The sequence below is a fragment of the Dunckerocampus dactyliophorus genome, chromosome 2, assembly GCF_027744805.1.
Source record: "Dunckerocampus dactyliophorus isolate RoL2022-P2 chromosome 2, RoL_Ddac_1.1, whole genome shotgun sequence".
NCBI lineage: Eukaryota > Metazoa > Chordata > Actinopteri > Syngnathiformes > Syngnathidae > Dunckerocampus > Dunckerocampus dactyliophorus.
This window is the reverse complement of record NC_072820.1, coordinates 38,395,008-38,416,166: the sequence shown is the minus strand read 5'-3', so window position 1 is coordinate 38,416,166 and position 21,159 is coordinate 38,395,008. Positions and strand designations below refer to the sequence as shown.

The 21,159-nt window shown below is 39.9% G+C and overlaps 1 protein-coding gene across 6 annotated transcripts in view; it reads left to right on the top strand.

Annotated features, from left to right (window-relative positions):
- The first annotated feature begins 364 nt into the window (after window positions 1-364).
- Window positions 365-21,159, top strand: part of slc38a10 (solute carrier family 38 member 10) — a 55,295-nt gene continuing 34,500 nt past the window's right edge. For 2 of the 6 annotated variants that reach the window (XM_054762103.1, XM_054762134.1), the window contains exons 1-2: window positions 20,433-20,658; window positions 20,804-21,053. In XM_054762103.1, the coding sequence (XP_054618078.1) occupies window positions 20,964-21,053 (90 nt within the window). In that variant the 5' untranslated portion in view covers window positions 20,433-20,658; window positions 20,804-20,963. Of the gene's footprint in view, window positions 1,004-20,428; window positions 20,659-20,803; window positions 21,054-21,159 lie in introns of those variants that run through there. The other 4 variants (XM_054762116.1, XM_054762096.1, XM_054762112.1 and 1 more) reach the window with 3 other exon arrangements.

Below are 21,159 nucleotides of genomic sequence, written 5' to 3'. Positions count from 1 at the left end.
GTTGTGCAAGGATTTATCTGAAAATACCACCACTGACTGACACAATCTCTTCAGCGTGGCATGAAGGATCATAATATGCATGCACACAACAAAGGCCCACACTATATACACACCCTATACTGTATAGTGCAGCCCAAATACATGCAGCCAAGCCCAAATCTATATTTGAAACCAGATGAAAATGTCTTGTAATATTGCAGCTGCGTTCTCATCCTCCAAGTAGATCCTCCCTCTGTCACACAAACAAGAAAGACTCCCTAGCAACCACTACAATGCATGCGCGCGCGCACACACGCACACACAACAACGTGCTAGGGCTTCCCCCTCCTTTCGCTCCCTCCCTCCTCCTCCTCCCCTTCTTCTCTCCTCTGTGGCGGTCGAGAAAGAGAGAGCGATCCCCTCTCCACGGCTCTCCCACGGAATCCCCCACAGCTGCCTGCCGACTACGCGGCGCGGTCACACGGGCTGCGTGCCCGCAAAAGGGACGGTGTGGAGTGCGGAAGAAGAGATATACTACCGAGGCGAACCGCTGCCAAGGCAAAAAATAGGGCGACAGTGAAAGAAGAGGAAGAGAAGAAGAAGCTCTTGTGGAGGAAAACACCCGGATGGGGGATGGGAACGCCTGTGAGAACCGACCGAGAAAGCGTCTTATGCTCCCGGGTGAAACGCCAGCCTTTTAGTCCCATCTTCCACGCGCTGCAACGACAAGAATGTGAACGTGTGACGAATTCCGGTGGGACAGTTTTTCGTGTGCAAAAAATGTACGTGGTGGGAAGACGTTGCAGCGCCATAATGCAGCACAAGCACACATGCCTGGCACGCCCCCTCTGCTGCAGGGCGCCATTTTCAAACGCCTTTTTTTCTTTTGCATAAGGAGATTTATTTGGCTGCTGTCTCATGTTACACTTTTGCGCCTGACAAGAATGTGGACGGACGAGGAGGACAACAGGATGCAAACCCTACAACCAATCATCCAAGCTTCTTTTACATTTTAATTGTACAGGTGAGGAAGCTAAAAGATTCATTTTAAAACATAGCATATTTTTTAGTAGTTTAATAATGCACGTGAGATTATTGAGTTAACTATTAAAACGTTGCTAGAATTATGTAATTTTTGTCAGCCTTCTGAAATATAAATTATACAATTACGGATATAAATCGTAAATTAATGTACAACAAAAATGCAATATAGTAATAAATAAAATAGCCTGCCAGTTAAATATAAAACTGATTTAATAACTATAGAAATATAGACTATAGAAATGTATACAGTAAATGGACACGCCTTTTATTACGTTAAAGAGTATTGTATTTTTTAAGTATACGTGTAATGAAATTAATAATAGTGCTTCCTCTAATCATGTACAAGCGCTAAACTTTAAAGGCACCGTGGTGCGTTCAAGGTGTAAAATCTAAGTAGAGTAAAATCAAGAATAGATCGGTGTTTAGCCAGCCGTTGTCTCCGTGTGTGCGCGCGCGCGTGTGTAAATGTACTTTACTGTTACCCTTTTTGCCTTAAAATAAATGAATCACGTTGACAAGTATATTAATTTTAATTAAGGCAAGTAAAATAAAATACACTTTAAAATCTTAAGCTTGAGAACGTGTGTGTTATTCATGGCAGCGTCCTGATCTTTTAATATGTTTTTTTCCTAGATGAAATAGTTTTAATTTTAGGCAGAAATCATCCTACCATTTTGTCTGATGTGATGTTCTATCTCCGTTTAAATTGAAAAGGCTTCCTAAAGCTCAAATTACAGGCTGGCTGTAAGAGTATAGCACCACTTTACATAATTACACAGAGTGGTCTCACTTTGAAGAACACGCTTTTAGTTGTACTAATCTCCACAGTAAGTACACGACCATCTTATTAAAATGCACATGTATTATCCTTATTATTTTATTCGCATTTGTGCGGATTTCGCAATACGATTTTGCACAAAAAGTCACATTCTCTTTCTGCCGTGTGTGAGGTTTATTTCCCACTCTGCACAAGTGATTGGTGAATAGTCTAATGTCTTGTGATGGGAAGCAACGGGAACAAGCGTGTTTTAGTGTTTCTGCATGGAAGGCCGACACTCGGGGAGTTTATTTTGAAAATCCCGACGTAAACGTGGAGGTTAGATGTCCGTTAAAAAGTCAGTAAGGTGCAGCTTTTGTGGTGTATTATCACGGCGAGAACAACCTTATTAAAGCTGCTAATAACAACAAAACAACGAGATTGCAAATATAAAGCAACACACAAAACGATTAATTTCATTTTGAAGGGTATTGTATGACAGTTTTCTTGGATGCAGTATGCTAACACCACTACTACTATTACCATTACCATTAGATAGACACAACGTCATAATGAAAAATATAGACGGTAGATATATATTTTTAAGTACATACAATGACTATACTGTACTACTATAATAATTTGTATGATCAGATTAAAAAGTCTACAATATTTAGAAGGTTTAGCCTTACAATAACTACACGGAATTACTACGACTACTAGTGCTGGTAGTGCTAATAACTATTACGATTGTTTTATTATTTGCAGATATTTTTAATTATTAAAAACAAACGGTTGGCTCTATTAATAAGGATCACGTCATTATTAGGGGCTTATGTAAAGCTTACTTTTTAATAGCTATGCAAAGAAAGCAATTTAAAATGCTATTTTGAAAGATATCAATGAACATACATTTGTAAGTGTTATAGTTGTTATTGTATGATTTTTCTTAATGTTGTCAATAATGTTTTATTTATTATTAGTTTAAAAACGTGCATACATATAATAGCATAAATTCATAACACATTTGTTGATTTTTGCAATGGGCATATTTTAAAATGTTTATTTAGACAAAATACAAAAGAAACATCTATTTTTACAACAGATATTCACAGTGTAATGTGATAAAAATAAATTATTTTTTAAAAAGTGTATGTGTGTGTGTGTGTGTGTGTGTGTGTGTGTGTGTGTGTATGTGTTTTCATGAATGTATCGTACACAAAGTTTAGACTATTGAAAGGGTGGAAGCATGCAAGGTATACCGAGCAGTATATTGGGCCCAGTCTGCAGGTTCTGTCTGCCCAGGTGGAGCTGACTGACCTGGCTGCAATCACTTGGTCCATCCCCAGTGTCCCTAATGACATCACAGCCCATTAAAGCAAGCAAATGAACTAAATGATGAAGCTTTGAAGTGGAATATAAAGAGACTATCATTAAGTCTGGGAGTGAGCCTTTTTCATTACATGCTGCTAATAGCGACACAACAGTTTCCTCACTTTGCTTTTGATGAATACCACATACTCTGTTTTCCACATGCTGTTTTTTTCCTTTCTATTTAAACGCATGAGTCAGATTAAGCTAATTAAATGAATACATGGTAAAATGGCACACCATTATCATTTACTATCGTCTTCAGGGGAGGTCTTGCATCTAAAAGTTACTTTTGGGGCATGCAACATGCAAACTCACACTTGACTGCATGATATTAGACATATCAGGACGTTATTTATCAACATAATGTTGATACATATTACTGTGATAGCTTGCAGTGGTGTAGAACTGCATCATAATGGAAACTGTTTCTAATAGAGAAGTTCACAATTACAAACCTCTCCCAAACCACACGGTATTGTTAAATAATACAGTTGACGGTGTGAACAGTGTGACTCTTTGAAAAAGCAGTTGCAGGTGTACCTAATGTTGTGTCCTGTGAGTGTATTTCTGAGGGAATATGCAAACATATTATACATGAGAGGTTTTCACTAGTAGTTAGGCAGAGGCGGAGCTGTCAGGGGGTGGGGGTGGTGGGAGTCTCCCCCTCCCCGTTTCACCCCCCACACCTCCCCTCAGCCCCTGCTGCTGCTGCTGCTGCTACTGGGACAGCCTGAAGAGAACTCCCCCACCCTAGCGAGAAGGCACCCAGCTAAGAAATACAATATAAACTCAATTAAATGCAGTCTCCACTACGATTTACTGCAATGAATGATAAATTGGCCATCGTTCTCACACGGTGGGATCTTTGAATTTGCCACAATAGGCAGAAATGTTGTGTAAAATATGCAGGAGATTGCATGGTTTACCAAATTTAGTCCATGAGGGGCAACTGTCTGTCTGTTTGTGCCTTTGTTATAGGAAATTCCTGCTCAAATAACCAAGTTTGTGTTGCATGTTGTGTTTTAAGTCAAAGTTACCAATTGTGACATGGCAGAGGAAGGTCTTAAAAAAATCCAAATACTGTATGTCCAGAAAGCATGACCTTAGTAAATGGCAAAATATGCTCTATAATTAGTGTAAATAGTGACAATAAACAATGAAGAAGGGGGGTCCTTTATATACATATTATATATTGAAACATTTTCCAAATATTGCAGTATTACTAAAGGAGCAAGTAGGTTTACAGTATATTAAACTAAAAGCAGAAATGTCCCTGAAGCTGTAGGATGCTTGTTTTAGTGAAAAATAATCTGTAATGTCATGGCAAATGGTGTACCTTTTGTGGTTTTAAAGAACTATTCCGTCCTTGAAAATGATGATAGAATTAAAAAATCCAAGTCAAATTAGTTTTATTAAGAAAATCCATTTAAATTGCGTTACAACCCAAAAGCCAGTCAAGGTCTCTTCAGAACTGCATGTAACACAATAATGAATTATAGCATTAATGGCTAAAATGGCAAAAGCTGCTCAGAATTTGTGTACACAATGACAATAAATACATGTAGAAGAAGGGAGGAGCTTATCAACAAGCGTTTGAATGAATCTATACTTTTATTATGGGGAAAAAACAGACTTTTACCATTTATATACAGCAAAATTACTCAAATATTGTAATATTGTAATATTATATATATATAAAATAATATTTGTAATATCAAAGAGCATTGTTAGAAGGGTTAGGTTTACAGTATAATAAAATACATGCACAAATGCCCAAACAGTCAAGGTGTAGTCTGCTTGTTTCAGTGAAAAAAATATCAGCCTACTTTTCCTAATTTTACGACAAAAGGGTTGCACCTTTTGTGAGTTTAAGAACTATTCCGACCTTGAAAATAATGACAGAATTCGGGGGAAAAAAATCAAATTAGTTTTATGTAGTGTGTCATTATTAAGGGAAGTAAAATCCAATTAAAACAGCACGAAAACCCAAAAGTAAGTCAAGGTGTCTTCAGAACTACATGTAATAAAATAAATAATTATAGCATTAATGACCATGTGACTAAATGGTATGTAGATTATTTTTAAAAAGTCAACTATAGCCACTTGCTGATACATAACTCTTTATACCTCATATTTAGCAAATATCACAGAAAACTGTGGCAGTTTAAATAGTTAGGAATGATGCTTACAGAAAAACATAACACATTCAGATTTGAAACTTTTACCTTCAGTAGTAAAAAGTGAACTCGATGCAGCTTTGTGTCATGTTTGCAATGACAGTGGACATTGTCATTGACAATTATACATTTATATACCAAAGCACAAAGACCATTTTAAGAGTCTTTTGAAGCTTATAGAAATACATGCAGAAATGAAATTATCAAAAAGGAGCATACATAAGTCAAATACGACAATTCAAAATAAATGTCTATAATTAAGAAGGAAGTCTGACTGTAGTTTGGAATGCGTAAAATTGAAGTTCGGATGGGGATAGACAGGTAAAGCCAACAGCAAAAGACATGCATCATAGAGGAATATTGATTTTTGCATGCACACACGCACACACACACACACACACACACACACGCACACATTATTCTCTCCCCTTTATTCCATTAATCTCTGCAAGCGGTGTAAGATACTGGAGGGTTAGTGTAACATTGTGCAGCTCTAATGTATTCCAGCCCTCACTTTGCCTGTGGCATCCATATGTTTAATTCCACTACAAATGTTTTGACAGCAAATGAAACTCTTTTCTCATTTTTTTTAGGTTTGTGTGGGGAATTTCTTCCCCCCCACTATTCTGTCAATGCATCTAAAGAGATTTTCTCTCACAGTGATGCTTTATTTAATTAGTTACGGACCACCTGGAGTTAGAACATTTCCCCCGGCTGATGTCAGACTCCTTCAAGAAAATTATTTTTTATTTGCAACATTAATTTGATTTCATGTTGCAGGAACTTAACTCACTGGCCACAAGATTAGGTAAAGCTGCACAGAGTAAGGCAATATAGGTAACAGGTATGTAACATTTAGCTACAACAAAATAAAAACAGCTCTCTGTTTGGCGCAGTTCTACAGCACTGCAACTACTACCACAATAATAAAAATAGTTAAATTACTACTTCTCTGAAAGTGTTAACTATTTTTGGCATCATTTTTGATACAGCTCTGGTATTTGCTTGCGCAGGTTTCGAGAATTGGATCTATACTATAACTATTAGTTTTGTAAACTGGAATAGAGTGTTTTTTTTTAATATACAGTATGACACGGTCTTCAAACCTCCTGACTAAAAACCTGACAAGGGAGTCCAAATTTAAAGTTGAGGTGCACTCATAACTTCCTTATTTTTTTCAGTGTTCAATCACCACCACGTCATTAAAAACATGGAAAAAGATAACTGTACAATGTTAAGTTAATGAAAAATATTGGCAAATAAAACCTTGCACTCACAAAACATTCATGTCAGTGATAACAATCATGACGATTGGACACCACATGATTTTTTTTATATCAATAGGCCTACATAATTAACATAACATTTTATTCATGTGGGGTACTTTGGCCCCATAACTATAGCCTAGCTTCTTGCTTTGCAGCTTGCGTGTGTTAGAAGCAAAACAGAAGGCGTTCAAGGCGCTTCACACGCTAATTAACGCGCATGATGGTGGTGGCACGAAAGGTAACGATTTTTATTGGATTTCCAAACTTCTTGTACTTCGTCAATATTTTCTGTGTAGTTCAAATTGTGTGCATATTTTGCAAACGGCACATCAATAATGACTTCCACTGCAAATCATTTTACAGGATGCAATTACAGTTCATGTCATAGCCACTCAATAAAACCATGATATTCATGTCAGGTTTTTGTCCCCCCCCTCACCCCTTTTTAAAAAATTCTAGGATCAAATTATCAACCAAGAAGACCAAACATTATCCAAGATATCATCACTACACCTCAATAATGTAACAATAACAACCATGGGATTTCCATTTCAATTCCAAAACATACATAGAATAAGAACATCCTTAAGATCTCTGCAGCTTTGAAGAACATGTCATATACAGTTTATGCAATTTATATGCAGGTGGCAAGGAGTTTATTTGGCTTAAAATTATAGTAACGAACATGTTTACACTGTCACAAAAAGTAGTAGAAGAAGAAGTTTATTTAATCCTACTTCTCTATGTCTATGTCTCTATGTTTGTAACGGCAGGTCTTGTTATTGCGTCCATCTACAGTAGATTGCACAGCTATGCCTAATAAAGTGGTTTCTTAGTGTTTGTCGTGTCGTGTTTACTGTGTGCGTGTTGTCCTTTCATGCTTGAAGACATCAATAAAACAATTTAGAGCGAAATCTTTTGGCCTTGTCTTAATGGAGCGTCACCTCACACACACACACACTTGAAACACAAGCACATGACAAACAGGTGCGTGTGTGTGATGGAGGACACCATGGTCAAGACACTGTCTCTGTTTATGATCTAGGTGGGAAAGGAATAGGGAGAGTGCGGGAGAAACGAACTGTGGGTGTGTGTGTGTGCGGGTGAATGTGCAGCAGGAGGTCTTAACGTGTGTTTCCGGCGCAGGATGGCCCATTCATCATTCTCACATGGTGGGTTTACTTTGCCAGTGATAGAGAAAGCTATGAGGAGCAACACTACGGGGAGAATTAATGTGTGGGAGGAGGGGCACGTCAACTGCATGGAGTTGATGGCCAAACCAGATGTGAATGTGTGCTGGTGTGTGTGTGTGCCGGTGTTTGTGTGGCGGGTGTGTGTCACAGGGTCAAATCTGCCTCTCCCCTCTCATCCCTTCCTGTCATGTGTGTCATGTGCCACCTCTTCCTTTTTTCTCTAAAATTGGAAAGAAGGTGAAGCTCACCCACAGCTAAGCCTTTGTACATTCCTGTATCCCCCCCTTAAAACAAGGAGGCCTTGTTTTAAATGCAATCACACTAAATTGTGCGGGTGCGCATTGGGGTTCATCATCAGGTCAGGTGACATAACAGATGATCTCGTTATGGCTTCAAACAAACTGCCACTGCCATGACAACAGGCAAATATGCAACAGGCCGCTCTGGAGGGGGGAGGGGAGACAAAGGTTACACTGGGAGCACAGATGAGGAGTCACATACCTGTTGTCTGTGCTCAACATCGCCACCTGTGCCGTGGAGGTTTGGGTCTGTGAGGAGCAAATTCAGAATGAGCTCAATTGGAACGCTGGGTGATGACCTCCGACCTGTGAGATCAGCAGGCCTCATGTTGTAGGACGCAAGAGTGAGATTAAAAGGGTGAGCCATAGCTTCACCTGCTGGACACTTGCTGAACAACACCCCGACAAAGGTCACGATCCTTCTGACATTTCACCTGAAACTAACCAACATTGGAACGCAAAGTGGTACAGGTTCCATGGCAATGGTTTACTTCCAAGTTGTTCTGATCTTGAGGCAATATTTCCCATCAGAAATAATATAAAGTCAAATTGTCCCGTCATAAAACCTTTGTTAATTGTTAAAAGTGCTTCAAGTAGCATTTTAATAGTCCTGTCATACAAGTCTAAAAATAAGTTAAACTACAAAAATCTAAAGTAAAAGTAAAACTGATAAAATACAGAAAAGGGAAGACATATGTTTGCCATCAACTTTTCACAATTGGCTTGTCATGACAGTGCATAGTAACACTGCCATTTTTTCATATCTGTAGGGCCACATGCCCTACATTTACACGTGTCCCAAATGTATTGTTATGGTGTATAGTGTTGAGTCACGTAGTGTTTTTTTTTACGACTAATTTTTTACTAATAAGTACAGTCAAACCTTGGTTTTCGTACACAGCCAGTTTTTGTATGATTCGGTTTTTGTCTGAAATTTACGGCAAAATTTTGCCCCGGTTTTTGTACACTCTCAGTTTTTGTTCAATATCGCAAGTAAGAAACTAGTCCGTTTTCCCTGACTGTATTGTTCAGCAACAAGTGCCCAAACAAAGCACCCTCGCGTTGCTCACTCACTGTCTGTGCACTTTTTTTATTGAATGCAACTACTAAATACCCTACCATGGGGCCAAAGAAAGTTGTGAGTACCAACAATTTAATAAAGGTGAGAAACACTATTGAATTTGATTACGCCAGGATATACGAAAAATAATTATAGACAAACAAGAATCAACAATAAGTTCCATCCCTTATTACATCAATTATTTCGCATTGTTTTCTGCATGCACTGTTCAAGAAATTGATAAGCAACATGTACATTTTAACAAGTTCTGCGTCCACTTCTATGGTTATCATCACACTTTTTGGGGCGATATCACAAATACTGTACAAAAAAAGTCAGTTCTGTGGTTATCATCACACTATTCCTCTTTTTCCTTCTGTTGGGACAGCACACAACACAAAAGTCAAGATTTGTGCCAACACGTGATGATGGTTTGAAGTTTTGAATATGTTTTTTTTTTTTTAGAAAACTAGAAAAAAAACTGTTTGACTTTTGTTAGCGTTTCACTTTGGAGGTTCCATTGCAATTGCGTGATCCGTGCGATTAAACATCTCAATTTTTGCTGAATTCTTAAAGGGGCCATGTTTAAGGGTGAGCGAGGGGACACCAAGGCAAAGTCGTCATGGTAACTGGGAATAGGGAACACCTGTGAGAATCTGGAATTCGTCATATCTTAGTCATGCATGAATAAGATAATGACAAGCTCACTGTGGATGTGTACACACACGCACATACATATTGTTTGAGGTCACTAAGAGGGGCACCGAAATTAGTTTCAAATGTTCATGTTATTTATTATTGGGTATCAACTCACTGTACAAATCCCTTGCAGATGTTCGTCTCTGGTGCATGCATGCGTGGACATACGTTGGTTACAACTGCTGCACACAGTGGAGAGGATAATGTTTGTAAAAACTGGGGGGGGGGGGGGGGGGGGGGGGGGGGGTTGCACGTTTTGATCGGGCACCTCTTTGTGTGTGTGTGTGGTTGTGGGGCTCTGACTGACTGCCGAAGAAATGAGGGATGATCTTTATGTGGCAGCCTATTTGCTTTTGAATGCACAAGGTTTAGAGGCCCCTAACGAGAGGCACATCGTGTGCAGGGAGGGTGTAGATGAGGGGGCGTCATGTCACCGACTGTACTGTCAGCAGACGCACAAACACACAACTTGCTGCGGCTTGTGATCGGCCCTCGTGAGCAACTCTGAAGAATGCCCTTGGAATGCAGATTCTCAAGGTAAACTATTCAGTCAAAATGATGAACATTTGGAAAGGCTTTCATACATTGTAAAAGAAGACCTTACTGACGTACTTGCTAAGAGCAGGTTTTGTATTTTACTGTACGACAATGACTCCAAAACGATAGAAAACAGACATGGTGTAGAGGGCCTCTTTGATACTTTTAATGCATTAAAGATGTAAGTCAATGTTATACAGACATCTGAATAAAACATCTTAGCTTTGTGACATAGGTGACAAAACAAGTTAACAAAAAGTAATATCTCATTTTTGTAAATTTTGCGCTCCCAGAATTTACACTTACTTGCCATTCCTAGCTTTTTTCAAAGTAGAATGGCAGGTAGAGCCTTTAGTTATCAGGCTCCTCTGATATGGAACCATCTCCTGACTCAATCCATGTGGCAGACACCTTCTCTGTATTTAAAAGTAAACTCAAAACCCACCTTTTTGCTAAAGCATATAGTTAGAACTGACCCTGACACTCTGATTTGTATCGGAGACACCCCTCTATGTTCCTTGGACTAAGATAAAGAGTCTCCTGTTTTCTTGCTTGCTCTACCATCGATCCCACTACTCTGTTTTTCTATCTCAACCTAACCAGTCGAGACAGACGGCCGCCCCACAGAGCCTGGGTTCTGTTCGAGGTTTCTTCCCCGGAGGGAGTTTTTCCTTGCCTCCGTCCGCAAGTGCTTGCTCATGTGGGATTTCAGTTGGTTCCTTGTTTTCATCTAGTGAGTGTGACCTTCATGTGTAAAGTGCCATGAGATAACTGTTGTTGTGACTTGGCCTTACATAAATTAATTGAATTGAATTAATAAAGAATTACCTTTATTTTTTACAATATGTCAAGGGCCAATTAAAAAAAAAAGCAAGTTGCGGGCTGAAAATGGCCTACGAGTTGCACTTTGGACATACAAATTTTATTATAGGGTATCAATATAACTCCCAAATTCTGATGCTGGGGCCTGTAAAAATATTTGTAATTTTTAGTGCTATAAAGCCACATACCAATTCCATGTCCATGGACAAAAACAATGATAGAAGTTTAAAGAAAAAAAAAAAAGAGACAAAAGAAGTCAGTGGTTTATGTGTGACAATTCAACTGATGTAAAAAATAAATATTATTACTAGGTAGGTAATAGTCTTATCTCCTTATCTGAAAAATGCATTGAAATTACTGAGCTCAATTTAACAACATAAAAAAATATGGTTCTTTAATACAATGCCCTCCAGGTTTGTAGTATTCACCCCCTTTCCAAAAAAAGATTCCCTGGTGATTCTTCTAAAAGGAGCTGCAGTCTGTCGGAGGTCTGGCAGCAATGAGAGTCGCCTTAAAGGTCAGTGGGGTATAGTCAGTGGAGAGGAGATGTATTGTGGGGGACTGCCTGGTCGCTTGGCCTGGCCTCAGGACAGCCTGGGTATAAGCCTGTTGACCTTTCTGATGTCGGGATGTGGATGTGTGGAGTGGACCTATGTATGCATGGCCTGAGGGGGATTAAAGGTGGGTCATATCTAAATGTGGCCACATGTTGAGCAGAGAGTGCATAGTGGCATTTATTATCTATATGCAAAAGACGGGGGCTTTTTTTTGAAAGTCGTTTTACTGTTCTTGGCACAAGGAGAGTAAATAAAGTGGCCATAATGTGTGGCCTCCACTAAATAGCTGCTCTCTTGTGTCTTCCAAAAGAGAGGCAGAAGATCACGAGGAGAGCACGTGTCTTTTCTTCTCCTCGCCACTATTAGAGTCTCTCCTCCTCTTCTCTTCTCAGCGTTCCCATTCCGCTCCCTGCAGCCCCAGCCCGGTCCACTTCTGCCGTCCTTATCCTCCTTGCTATCTGCCCACAGCAGAAAAAGAAAGGGGGAAAAAAAAACACGCTTGGCCCGCCCAGCAGCTTTCAAACACGCAGGAAGGCGAGATCAATGGCGTCCACGGCGAGGGCTGAATTTCGATGAGAAGAGAAGAAAGGAAGAGGAAGGGAGAACAAGCAGAGGCGGGGAGGGCATGTGAAAAAAGGGAGCGAGGAAGGTGCGGGAGGGGGGATACTATATCCCGCACAGGGGGAGGAAAAAAAAGAAATGGGAGGAATGTTGAAAGCGATGTCGACGACTGAGTGAGTGTCAGAGAGTCTCACAAGGTCTGAGCCTGAAATCTGGAAACGGTTCCAAATTCTTTAGAATGAATCATGCATTTTGTTGCTGAACAGATTGGGAGGCGAGTCTGTTTAACTCAATGACAGCTGCATTTTCTTTCCATTTGACCATCCTGAGCAAAAGTCACACACTGGAGAGTCCATTTGTAGATTCCATATTTGCATTGTCCAACTCTTTCAAACAAGATTTTACTCCTTTTTGTACTGCTGTATTCACTTATTTCAAAAGCACTTCATTTAATTCAACGTTAATGACGTTTAATTCAGTTTAGTTGAGTTAGCTGCTCTAAAATGTCACACCAGAGCAAGTCCTAAAATGTCGTTTATCAGGAAAGATAAAGCTCATTTAATGCAATAAATATATGCTGTATGGGATAGATTATTATTTTTATTATTATTATTGTTATTCTAATATTTAGACACAAAGTAATAACACTGATTTGAGCTTTCAAATATAGACAGATATGGACTGGTGTCCAAACTTTTTCCACTGAGGCCTGCATACTGAAACATCAAAGGATGCGGGGGACCATGGTGATGTTTTTATATATTTTTTTAAATTTTGTAAAAAGGCTAAAAACCTTCTTATATAATTAAAAAACAATTATTTGTTATTAGTGTCAACATTTCAGCTTTTTCTCTTTACATTGTGCCTTTTGCTCTATTTTTCCCATTTTTACTGTTTTGTTTTTTTTTTTGCTTAATGTTTGTTTAATTTTATTTCTAAAGTGTGCAGCCGGCCAATAGAAAATGAACTGCAGGTTGCAGATAGCGCCCGAGCACCACTTTTGATACTCTGCTGTATAATCTTTAAACATGAAATCTGCATTGTACCAAAAACACAAATTATATAACTGTGCGTTAATAAGAGATGTTAAGAATGTTCAACGTGTCTGTTCATCTTCTCAGCCTATGGAATTTTACACTTACAATACATTAAAAAAGTTAGAAACTTTCCATTATAAGTTACTTTATGGGAATTAATAGGAATGTAAGTGAATAAACAGGATATTTCCAAAATTGCAGATTAGTCTATAAGACAGAAACTAAATTTTTGAAAAGGTAAACTAAGCATAATTTGAGTTAAATCAACCAAATTTTATGGATATATTTAATAAGTGCACAGCAGTCTCAGAGAAGCGACCGACAATTTCAATGACAGCTAACATTAGTAGCAGCACTTTGCCAAATCGCTATTGCTAGCTGACAACAAACATAACTAATGCGTGTGTGTGTGTGTGTTACGAAGGGCGTGACTTGCACTGTCAGAGAAGGAAGTGGGTGGAATATACAGTTGTATAGGGTTAGCGCTCCCCATGCAGTACCTAAGCAAGGCAGACAGCACAACAAGTTTGTTATTATTACAGAGAGAATCTGGTTATCCATGTAGGTGGCTGTCACATCTAAACGTCTCCATAGAATCATTTCAAATTAACGGCCTGTTAGCCTTCACTCCTGAGTTTTGAAAGTGAGCGTCATTTACTGGGAGATACACTGTATGCGGGCCGCCCCATTTCCACCACTTTACTGAGTCCCCTTCAGTTGCAGCCCACTAGGACAGTAAATTATCACTCCCCTGTGTCAGAGGTTTGCAGCCGTGTGGAGTCGCCAGTGAGACCCTCCTCTGTCTTGATCTGAATGTGAAGGAATTCCCAACCTCTGTGTGCCAAACCCTAAATACTGCAAAAAAAAGTGGAAGATCTGGAGCATGCAGCTGCACGCCCACATGGACACGCTCACACGGAAGCAACACTGATTGAAATGCTCACAAATGGGCACAAATAGGCGCAAATGTTCAAATATGCTATATAAAATCCCACCTTCGAGCAATAGATCACTGGTAACAGGTAGAGTTTAACACATGCATACATAGGTTGTAGATCATCACGGTAGGCATGGAACGTCAACACTCCCATACACAGTAAGCCTTCTAGAAGATTTAATAGAGGAAAGCCAGCATGAATCCCCACAGTCATTCTGTTCCACTCAAACATACTATTCACAATACACTGACCCAGTGAATGTCTGCGTGCATGTACATGTATACAATACGCATATATGAATAAAATTGAGTGTGTTCTCATGCAAATTTGGCATTTGACATATTTGTGTGTGTATGTTGACATGCATCTGGTACACGAGTGCATTTATATGTGTGTGTGTGTGTGTGTGTGTGTGTGTGTAGTGAGAGGGGCTGTATTGACCCATCAGTGCTGCTCTGTCACCTCTTCTCTTTATGAGTCTGGCCTTTGAAAAACAAACTGGATTTATGGTCAGTGTGTGTGTGTGTGTGTGTGTGTGTGTGTGTGTGTGTGTGTGTCTGCGTGGGTGTGTGTGCGTGTGCGTGTGCGTCTGCCAGCAAGGGAGAGGGTAAATGAGGAAGGTTTTCATTGCTAAATGATGTTTTACTGTAGAATATTGGTTCTTTTTGCTGCCAAAGTGTTGTGGAGTTAGAAGTATTTAGTAAGATTGTGTGCTAAAAAAAAAGGAATTAAATTGGTGGAGGATTCATTACATTATTTTAAAAAAGACAGGAAAATACAAAATAATACAAATACATTATTTTATTATATGTAATATCATAATTCAAATTAATTTTATTATCAATAGCATGGCTAAACATTATCATTATTTTAAATATTAGTATTGGAGTGGCATAATAAGGCCTTTATGCCATGCACAGCAAGTAATTAAGTATTTGGACACCACTATCATTGTTTTGAAATATAACAATGAAGACGTGATTCTATAATTTGAGAGCTTTAAAAAAAAAAAAAAAAAAAGGACTTATTACATTTAATATAATGTACATCTATTTCCATGGCCTCAAAAGTATTTAGACAAAATAACATAATTGTAAATATAACCATAGTTTTTAAGACACGGATGGAAGTGAACTGGAACTGTTGGTGCAGGCGCAGTGATGCTGATGTTGCTTGACCATCGTACAGTTAAACATTGCACGCACCATTTTGTATGATTTTTTACTGAATACCTGTGGGATCGAGTTTATGCCTTTCCGCTGACACTATTTGATCCTTGTCTCTCAGGGAAGAAATCTGGAAGACAAATAAGAAAAGATTCAAAGAAACAACAGTCACTAAATACTTTAAACTTAGGGTTTTCACAAGCATTGATAAAGCGAAGACATTAAGTTGTTTTCATGCCACAGTAAGGTGTTTACATTGGACGTAAACCATTAGTGTGTGCTGTGTTTACATATGTTGACCAAAAGTCAGGTTTATCTGGAAGGAGAACAGAATTGTGCATGCAAACACAGTGATGGATGTCGATATTAACGCGTAAATGCATGCTGTGCATGCATTGTGCACAGATGGCGACCTGGCATCTCTCACAGCGCTGCACGTCATCTTAAAAAAACGCCTCCAAAATTGATTTCACAATGCACACTCTCATTCTACACTCCCACTTTCGTAGTTTTTAAAATTATCTTAAACCTCACCTTAGCAACATTTTCTACCTACAGCGGGGACCATACAGCCTTTATCTGGTATGTTAGGGCGATGTGATTACTGATGAGTCTAATGTGTGGTCCATTTGCCTCATTAATGGAGCCGACACACGCCGTTCAGCCAAGAAAACGTCTATTGTCCCCCTTACCTTGCAGCTCTTAATGTGTAGCATTAGCCCAGCAGTTGTTAGTGCTAGACTGTAGTGCTTTGCTGATGGTCAAATGACAAAGTCTTAATAGAAGATAGAGGAAAGGCCGGGACAAAGGTAGGCAATGTTCGGCGAGATGCAGCCAATTCCAGTGTGAGAGGCCTGTCTAAAAACCCTATTCATCGGCCGTCTAATGCTGGTGTGTAATTAAATGTGATTACTGGAGCAGAGGGCTCCTCTCTGCCTCTCTGAGGGCCACACACAAGGACTGGAGGCGACGTGCACGCTCTCATTAAGGAGCCGCTAACAGATGTACACAAGGTGGCGACCACAGGCGGACCCAAAATCTGAGCACATCTCCCTCTCACCAGCACATAAACAGACGCAAGAATTAACTCCTCTACAAGATTTGTTAGACACATAGGGAATCTGGATTGGAAGGGGTATAAAAAGACCATGGATGGCTTTGTTTTTCCCTACCATCAAGGAGTGTGTGATTATTTTGGATGGGATTAAAACATGAGTTGGAGTGGCAAAGTTTCCAACAGACACAAACAAAATCTTTCCCAGAATGCGCACAAATCAAACACAACCACATGGTAGGTAGCAAATAAAAATCAAGGCATCTTGTCAGAGATAATCACATATCAAGCAAGTTGAAATCTAAACACAAATCCATTATGGTTTTCATCCACACACACACACAAACACACACCTTGTCTCGCCGCCTCTCCACTCTCGCTTCCTGGGCAGACACAGTCCCCCGGTGCTCATGGGAAATAGTGAGCATGCCAGGCCCCACAAAGGCGTCCTTTCAGCCGCCCGCATGCTTGACCTGTGTGGGGTCACTGCTCTGCTTTGTGCCCTGTGACCTCTGAGTGACCGAGAGGGTCACAGAGAGGACCCTGGGTCAAATCCAGATGCCTGTGTCTAATTTCACCCAAAGTGGGTTATCCGTCCAAATCTGGCCTAAAATTTGCCCCTTGTCTTGCCCTGATAACCCACTACCACTTCTAAACACATGACAGCTTCGCACGGAATACACACAAGTACTCACTATGCACTTTTCATTGGACTACTATGAGAACATGCACGCACATACACACATACACAGAGGCCTGCCCCTGTAACTCCACTAATACCCCAACCCATGGCTTTTGGTCTATCCTGAAGGATTAGGTGCAGAAAGACACACATGCAAGTGCACCGATGCACACAGACACGCACACGTGCACGCGCGCTCACACAGTTAAACGCAGCAGGCCTAGCCGAGGGCCTACCTTGAGAGATTAGGGGCAGAGAGACAGAACCCTCCAGCCAATCAACTAGCCTGTCACATTGATTTTGAGGGGTCATTGGTGCACAAGGAGCAGGGCTTCCCTGTCTTAACATCTCTGATCACACACATATGCACACTTACACACACAAATATAATTACAAGGTAGTTTAATCATCTCATTTACGTATCTATGTAGCGCCATGTACAATACAAGCAATTGAAAGGGGGGAAATGTGGTCAAATAGAGACACAAAAACGGCTGTACTTCCTTAAATGCTGGCCATCTGCGTTTATTACTCAGCTGCAGACAGCACCAGGCATTTATTGGAATGAAGCATTATTTACACTGCCTGTAAAAAACATCTGGCTCCCTTGTTGCTGTTCTGTGTAAACAGCATGTATGTGGAATTGGGGACAAAATCGACCCCGCAATTTTCCACCTTCAGCGGTAGTATCTGCACTGTACCAGAGGTGAAACAATTCCTGATATTCACTGCTCCCGTCCTGCTGTGTTGAAAGCAAGGATAGTGGAACACACTTACCTCTACACCCTTCGGACCAGCTGACTCTCGACATAGGTGGTTGTCAACATAGCCGAAATCTAAACCACACCTAACTACTGCTTGCACATTTAGTGCGATAATAAAAGATTTTTGAACCTACTTCAGTTTGTTGACATTGTTTTCCTATATTTGTACATATTTGTTAGTAGTTTGATTCTTCAGTTCTTGAATGATCTTGTAGTGATGGGAGTGTTGTGTGTGGTTCTGTGATTCAGGTGTTGGGCTATAGTGGGCAGTGGCATTTGCTTGCTGGTTTAGAGCCAGCCCAAGAGAGAAGAAGAGTGGAGTGCGTCTTGCTGCCAGGTGTACAATGCTGTTTGGTAGACAGTACTAAAAGGCTGATTTGTACGCACTCATCGTTACTGCGCCAATATTACAACATTTTATGCTCTTATCCAAGAGCTGTAGTGGTAAGATGTCTTGACTACAATGACAACAAAGATTTTGTATATGTGCTGTATATGTGCTTGTATATGTGCGGTTTCTTCCAGTAGCGAACAATGTAAAAAAATAAATAAATGGGTGTAGAATCCTGGTTAAACCTGCATTGCTTTTATTTTGTATCTTATTTTGCACTGAACAGGAAGTCACTGCACATTGTAATGCTACGTAACTAGACAGTAGTTATGTTGTGGCTTAGCAATTATGAGGAAGTTAAGGATACAACCCATGTCAACAGTATACGGAACAATTTTCACAGAAATGACAACAAAAGCAGTTGACCACAACTTAACATAGACGAGTTGGCGACATAAGCAGGACCGACTTCAGCGGGTTCCACTGTATCGCTGTCCGACAAGTATTCTATACGTCACACTAGACGCCATCTTGCATCTAAGTTTCATAAACTGCAGCGCTGTGAAAGTACACACAGTTGCGGCAATATCCCATCTGTTATGGCTCCGATGCAGCAATTTTGCTTCTCCTTTACTACTGATGTCCATCGTTTAGTGAACAAAAAGTTTCATGTTACACTGGGAATAGCATGTGTAACTGCCTCACTTTCTTGTTGGTATTTTATCCTTTGTTTCAATAAAGCAGTGAAGTTACAGGTGGAAGTAATTGTTTCCTACTTATTTCCTAACCCACTTATCATTGACGCACTTGCCTCATAAGCACGAGGCAAAGTTACAGTACTGTGCATAGATTCAACTTTGCACTTGCTGCATGGCTGTTAGATCATGTTGTTGTGTATTTTGCTTGTCATGTTAATGTAGTGGTTTGTTTTCAATCCATCCATCCATTCATCCATCTTCTATGCCACTCATACTCACAAGGGTCGCAAGTATGTTGCGCCTATCCCTGCTGACTTTGGGTAAGAGGCAGGGTACACCCAGGACTGGTCGCCAGTCAATAGCAGGACGCATGAATTATTATTTTTGAAGACCTCTGTTTGCACCAGCCAATTAATTGATGCAAGAAGTTTATTTAAGCAAAAAACACAATTATGAATTTTTCATTTTTGGCCATCAACATATGAAATTAATATGTGATATCTGAATAGCTTTTATCCCTGGAGGGACAGCACAACCCTGCTCCCAGATCGCCCCCACTCGCCCAACTACACACTTCTAATTCCTGAGCAAACAAAACAATAGCCTTCTATCAGACAGGGCATCAAACTTTTTCAAGTAACATTTAAGGAGATGGAGTTGTTTAATGTTTTTTCCTGACGTCACTGAAATATTGTGTTTTATTCTCTCTTGCTCTCACTTTTAGCCTCTGCATCCCCCCTTCTTTCCCTTTCCTGAACGGATTCTGAAAGCTGGAAAAACAGGATCCATGTATATACATTAATATTGTTATGATTACAAACCCAATCAGCGGTGGAGGAAGTACGCCGGCACTTTGTCAGATAATATAAAATAATATTGAAAATCCCTTTACAACAACATAAAAGCACTGACTAACAATCAAAAGTGCAGATTCTATGTTTGGATATGAAATCAACAGTGACTGTCCAAACCTGATGAAGCTTTACCTTTTTATAATTTCAGTAGCTCATTCCATTTGTTTACAACTTAGACAGGGGTCACAGTGATTATTGAGGAAGGAAGAAAACAAAATGCTTGAAACATTTGATGATGCGGATGACATGCAGTTAGGTAAATTAAACCATTTGGGAAGTTTAGGAGATACTAACTGTGGCAGGGCAGCTCTTGACCGTGACGTCTACATCGAGATCAAAAGAATAAAATACTAAAATGTTGGGACAAATGGGAACAAATAAGTACACACTATCTGATTTGGTTCTAAAAATTAAAGTATAACATAAGGCAGACAGGCCTGGACAAAAGCTTATTATTTTATACTTTATATTAAAGTTCTACAAAAGTCAGGAAGACCAGCAGAATAGCATCAAATGTGCAACCACTACATGACAGCTAGAGGGCGTCCGCGTGTTTCACGAGTATGGAAATTTGCAGGCTTTGTTGTCTTCGTTCGTACTCTTCCTCGTCTACAATCACTTCCTGGTTACGAGGGCAAACAGACAGCTCACATTAGATGTAATACGTCGAACGGAGTAGCTATAAACCAGTGGCTTATACACGTTTATGTTTTTTTTCCACTAATCTTTACCTATACTGACTGATGAATGACACAACAACACAAATGATTACATAAACAGGCCGAAGAGGTGGTGAAACTACAAACGGTAAAGTTGTAATGTTGACGTTTTAATTCTTTGAACTATTTTGTTTTTACTTTAAATGTTGATGTACACGTCAGTGTACAATGGAGGAAACGTGTCTCGTCGTATGTATCGTGTACATTTAGTTGTCTTTGTATTATCTCCACAGCGCCACGTCACTAATAGGCGAAGGAGTTCTGGAACCCCGGAATTTAGACGAACCCCTGCTTCGACCCAGTGATTAGACGGTCACAGTTCAACTTTGTAGCAACCAGTGTTGTTTTACATTTGCCTACCGAGGGGAAAGAAGAGTCGTTTGGCTGTCCAAAATGACGGCGTCCAACTGGGGTCTCATCATGAACGTGGTGAACAGCATTGTCGGCGTCAGCGTACTCACCATGCCTTTCTGCTTCAAACAGGTACGTGCTCTGCAGAAGTGCCTTACTCGCGCGCCCCTGCAAACGTCACCATTTTAATTATTATTTTTTTTTAATTCACGTGACATCATTAATGCAACGTTAATGC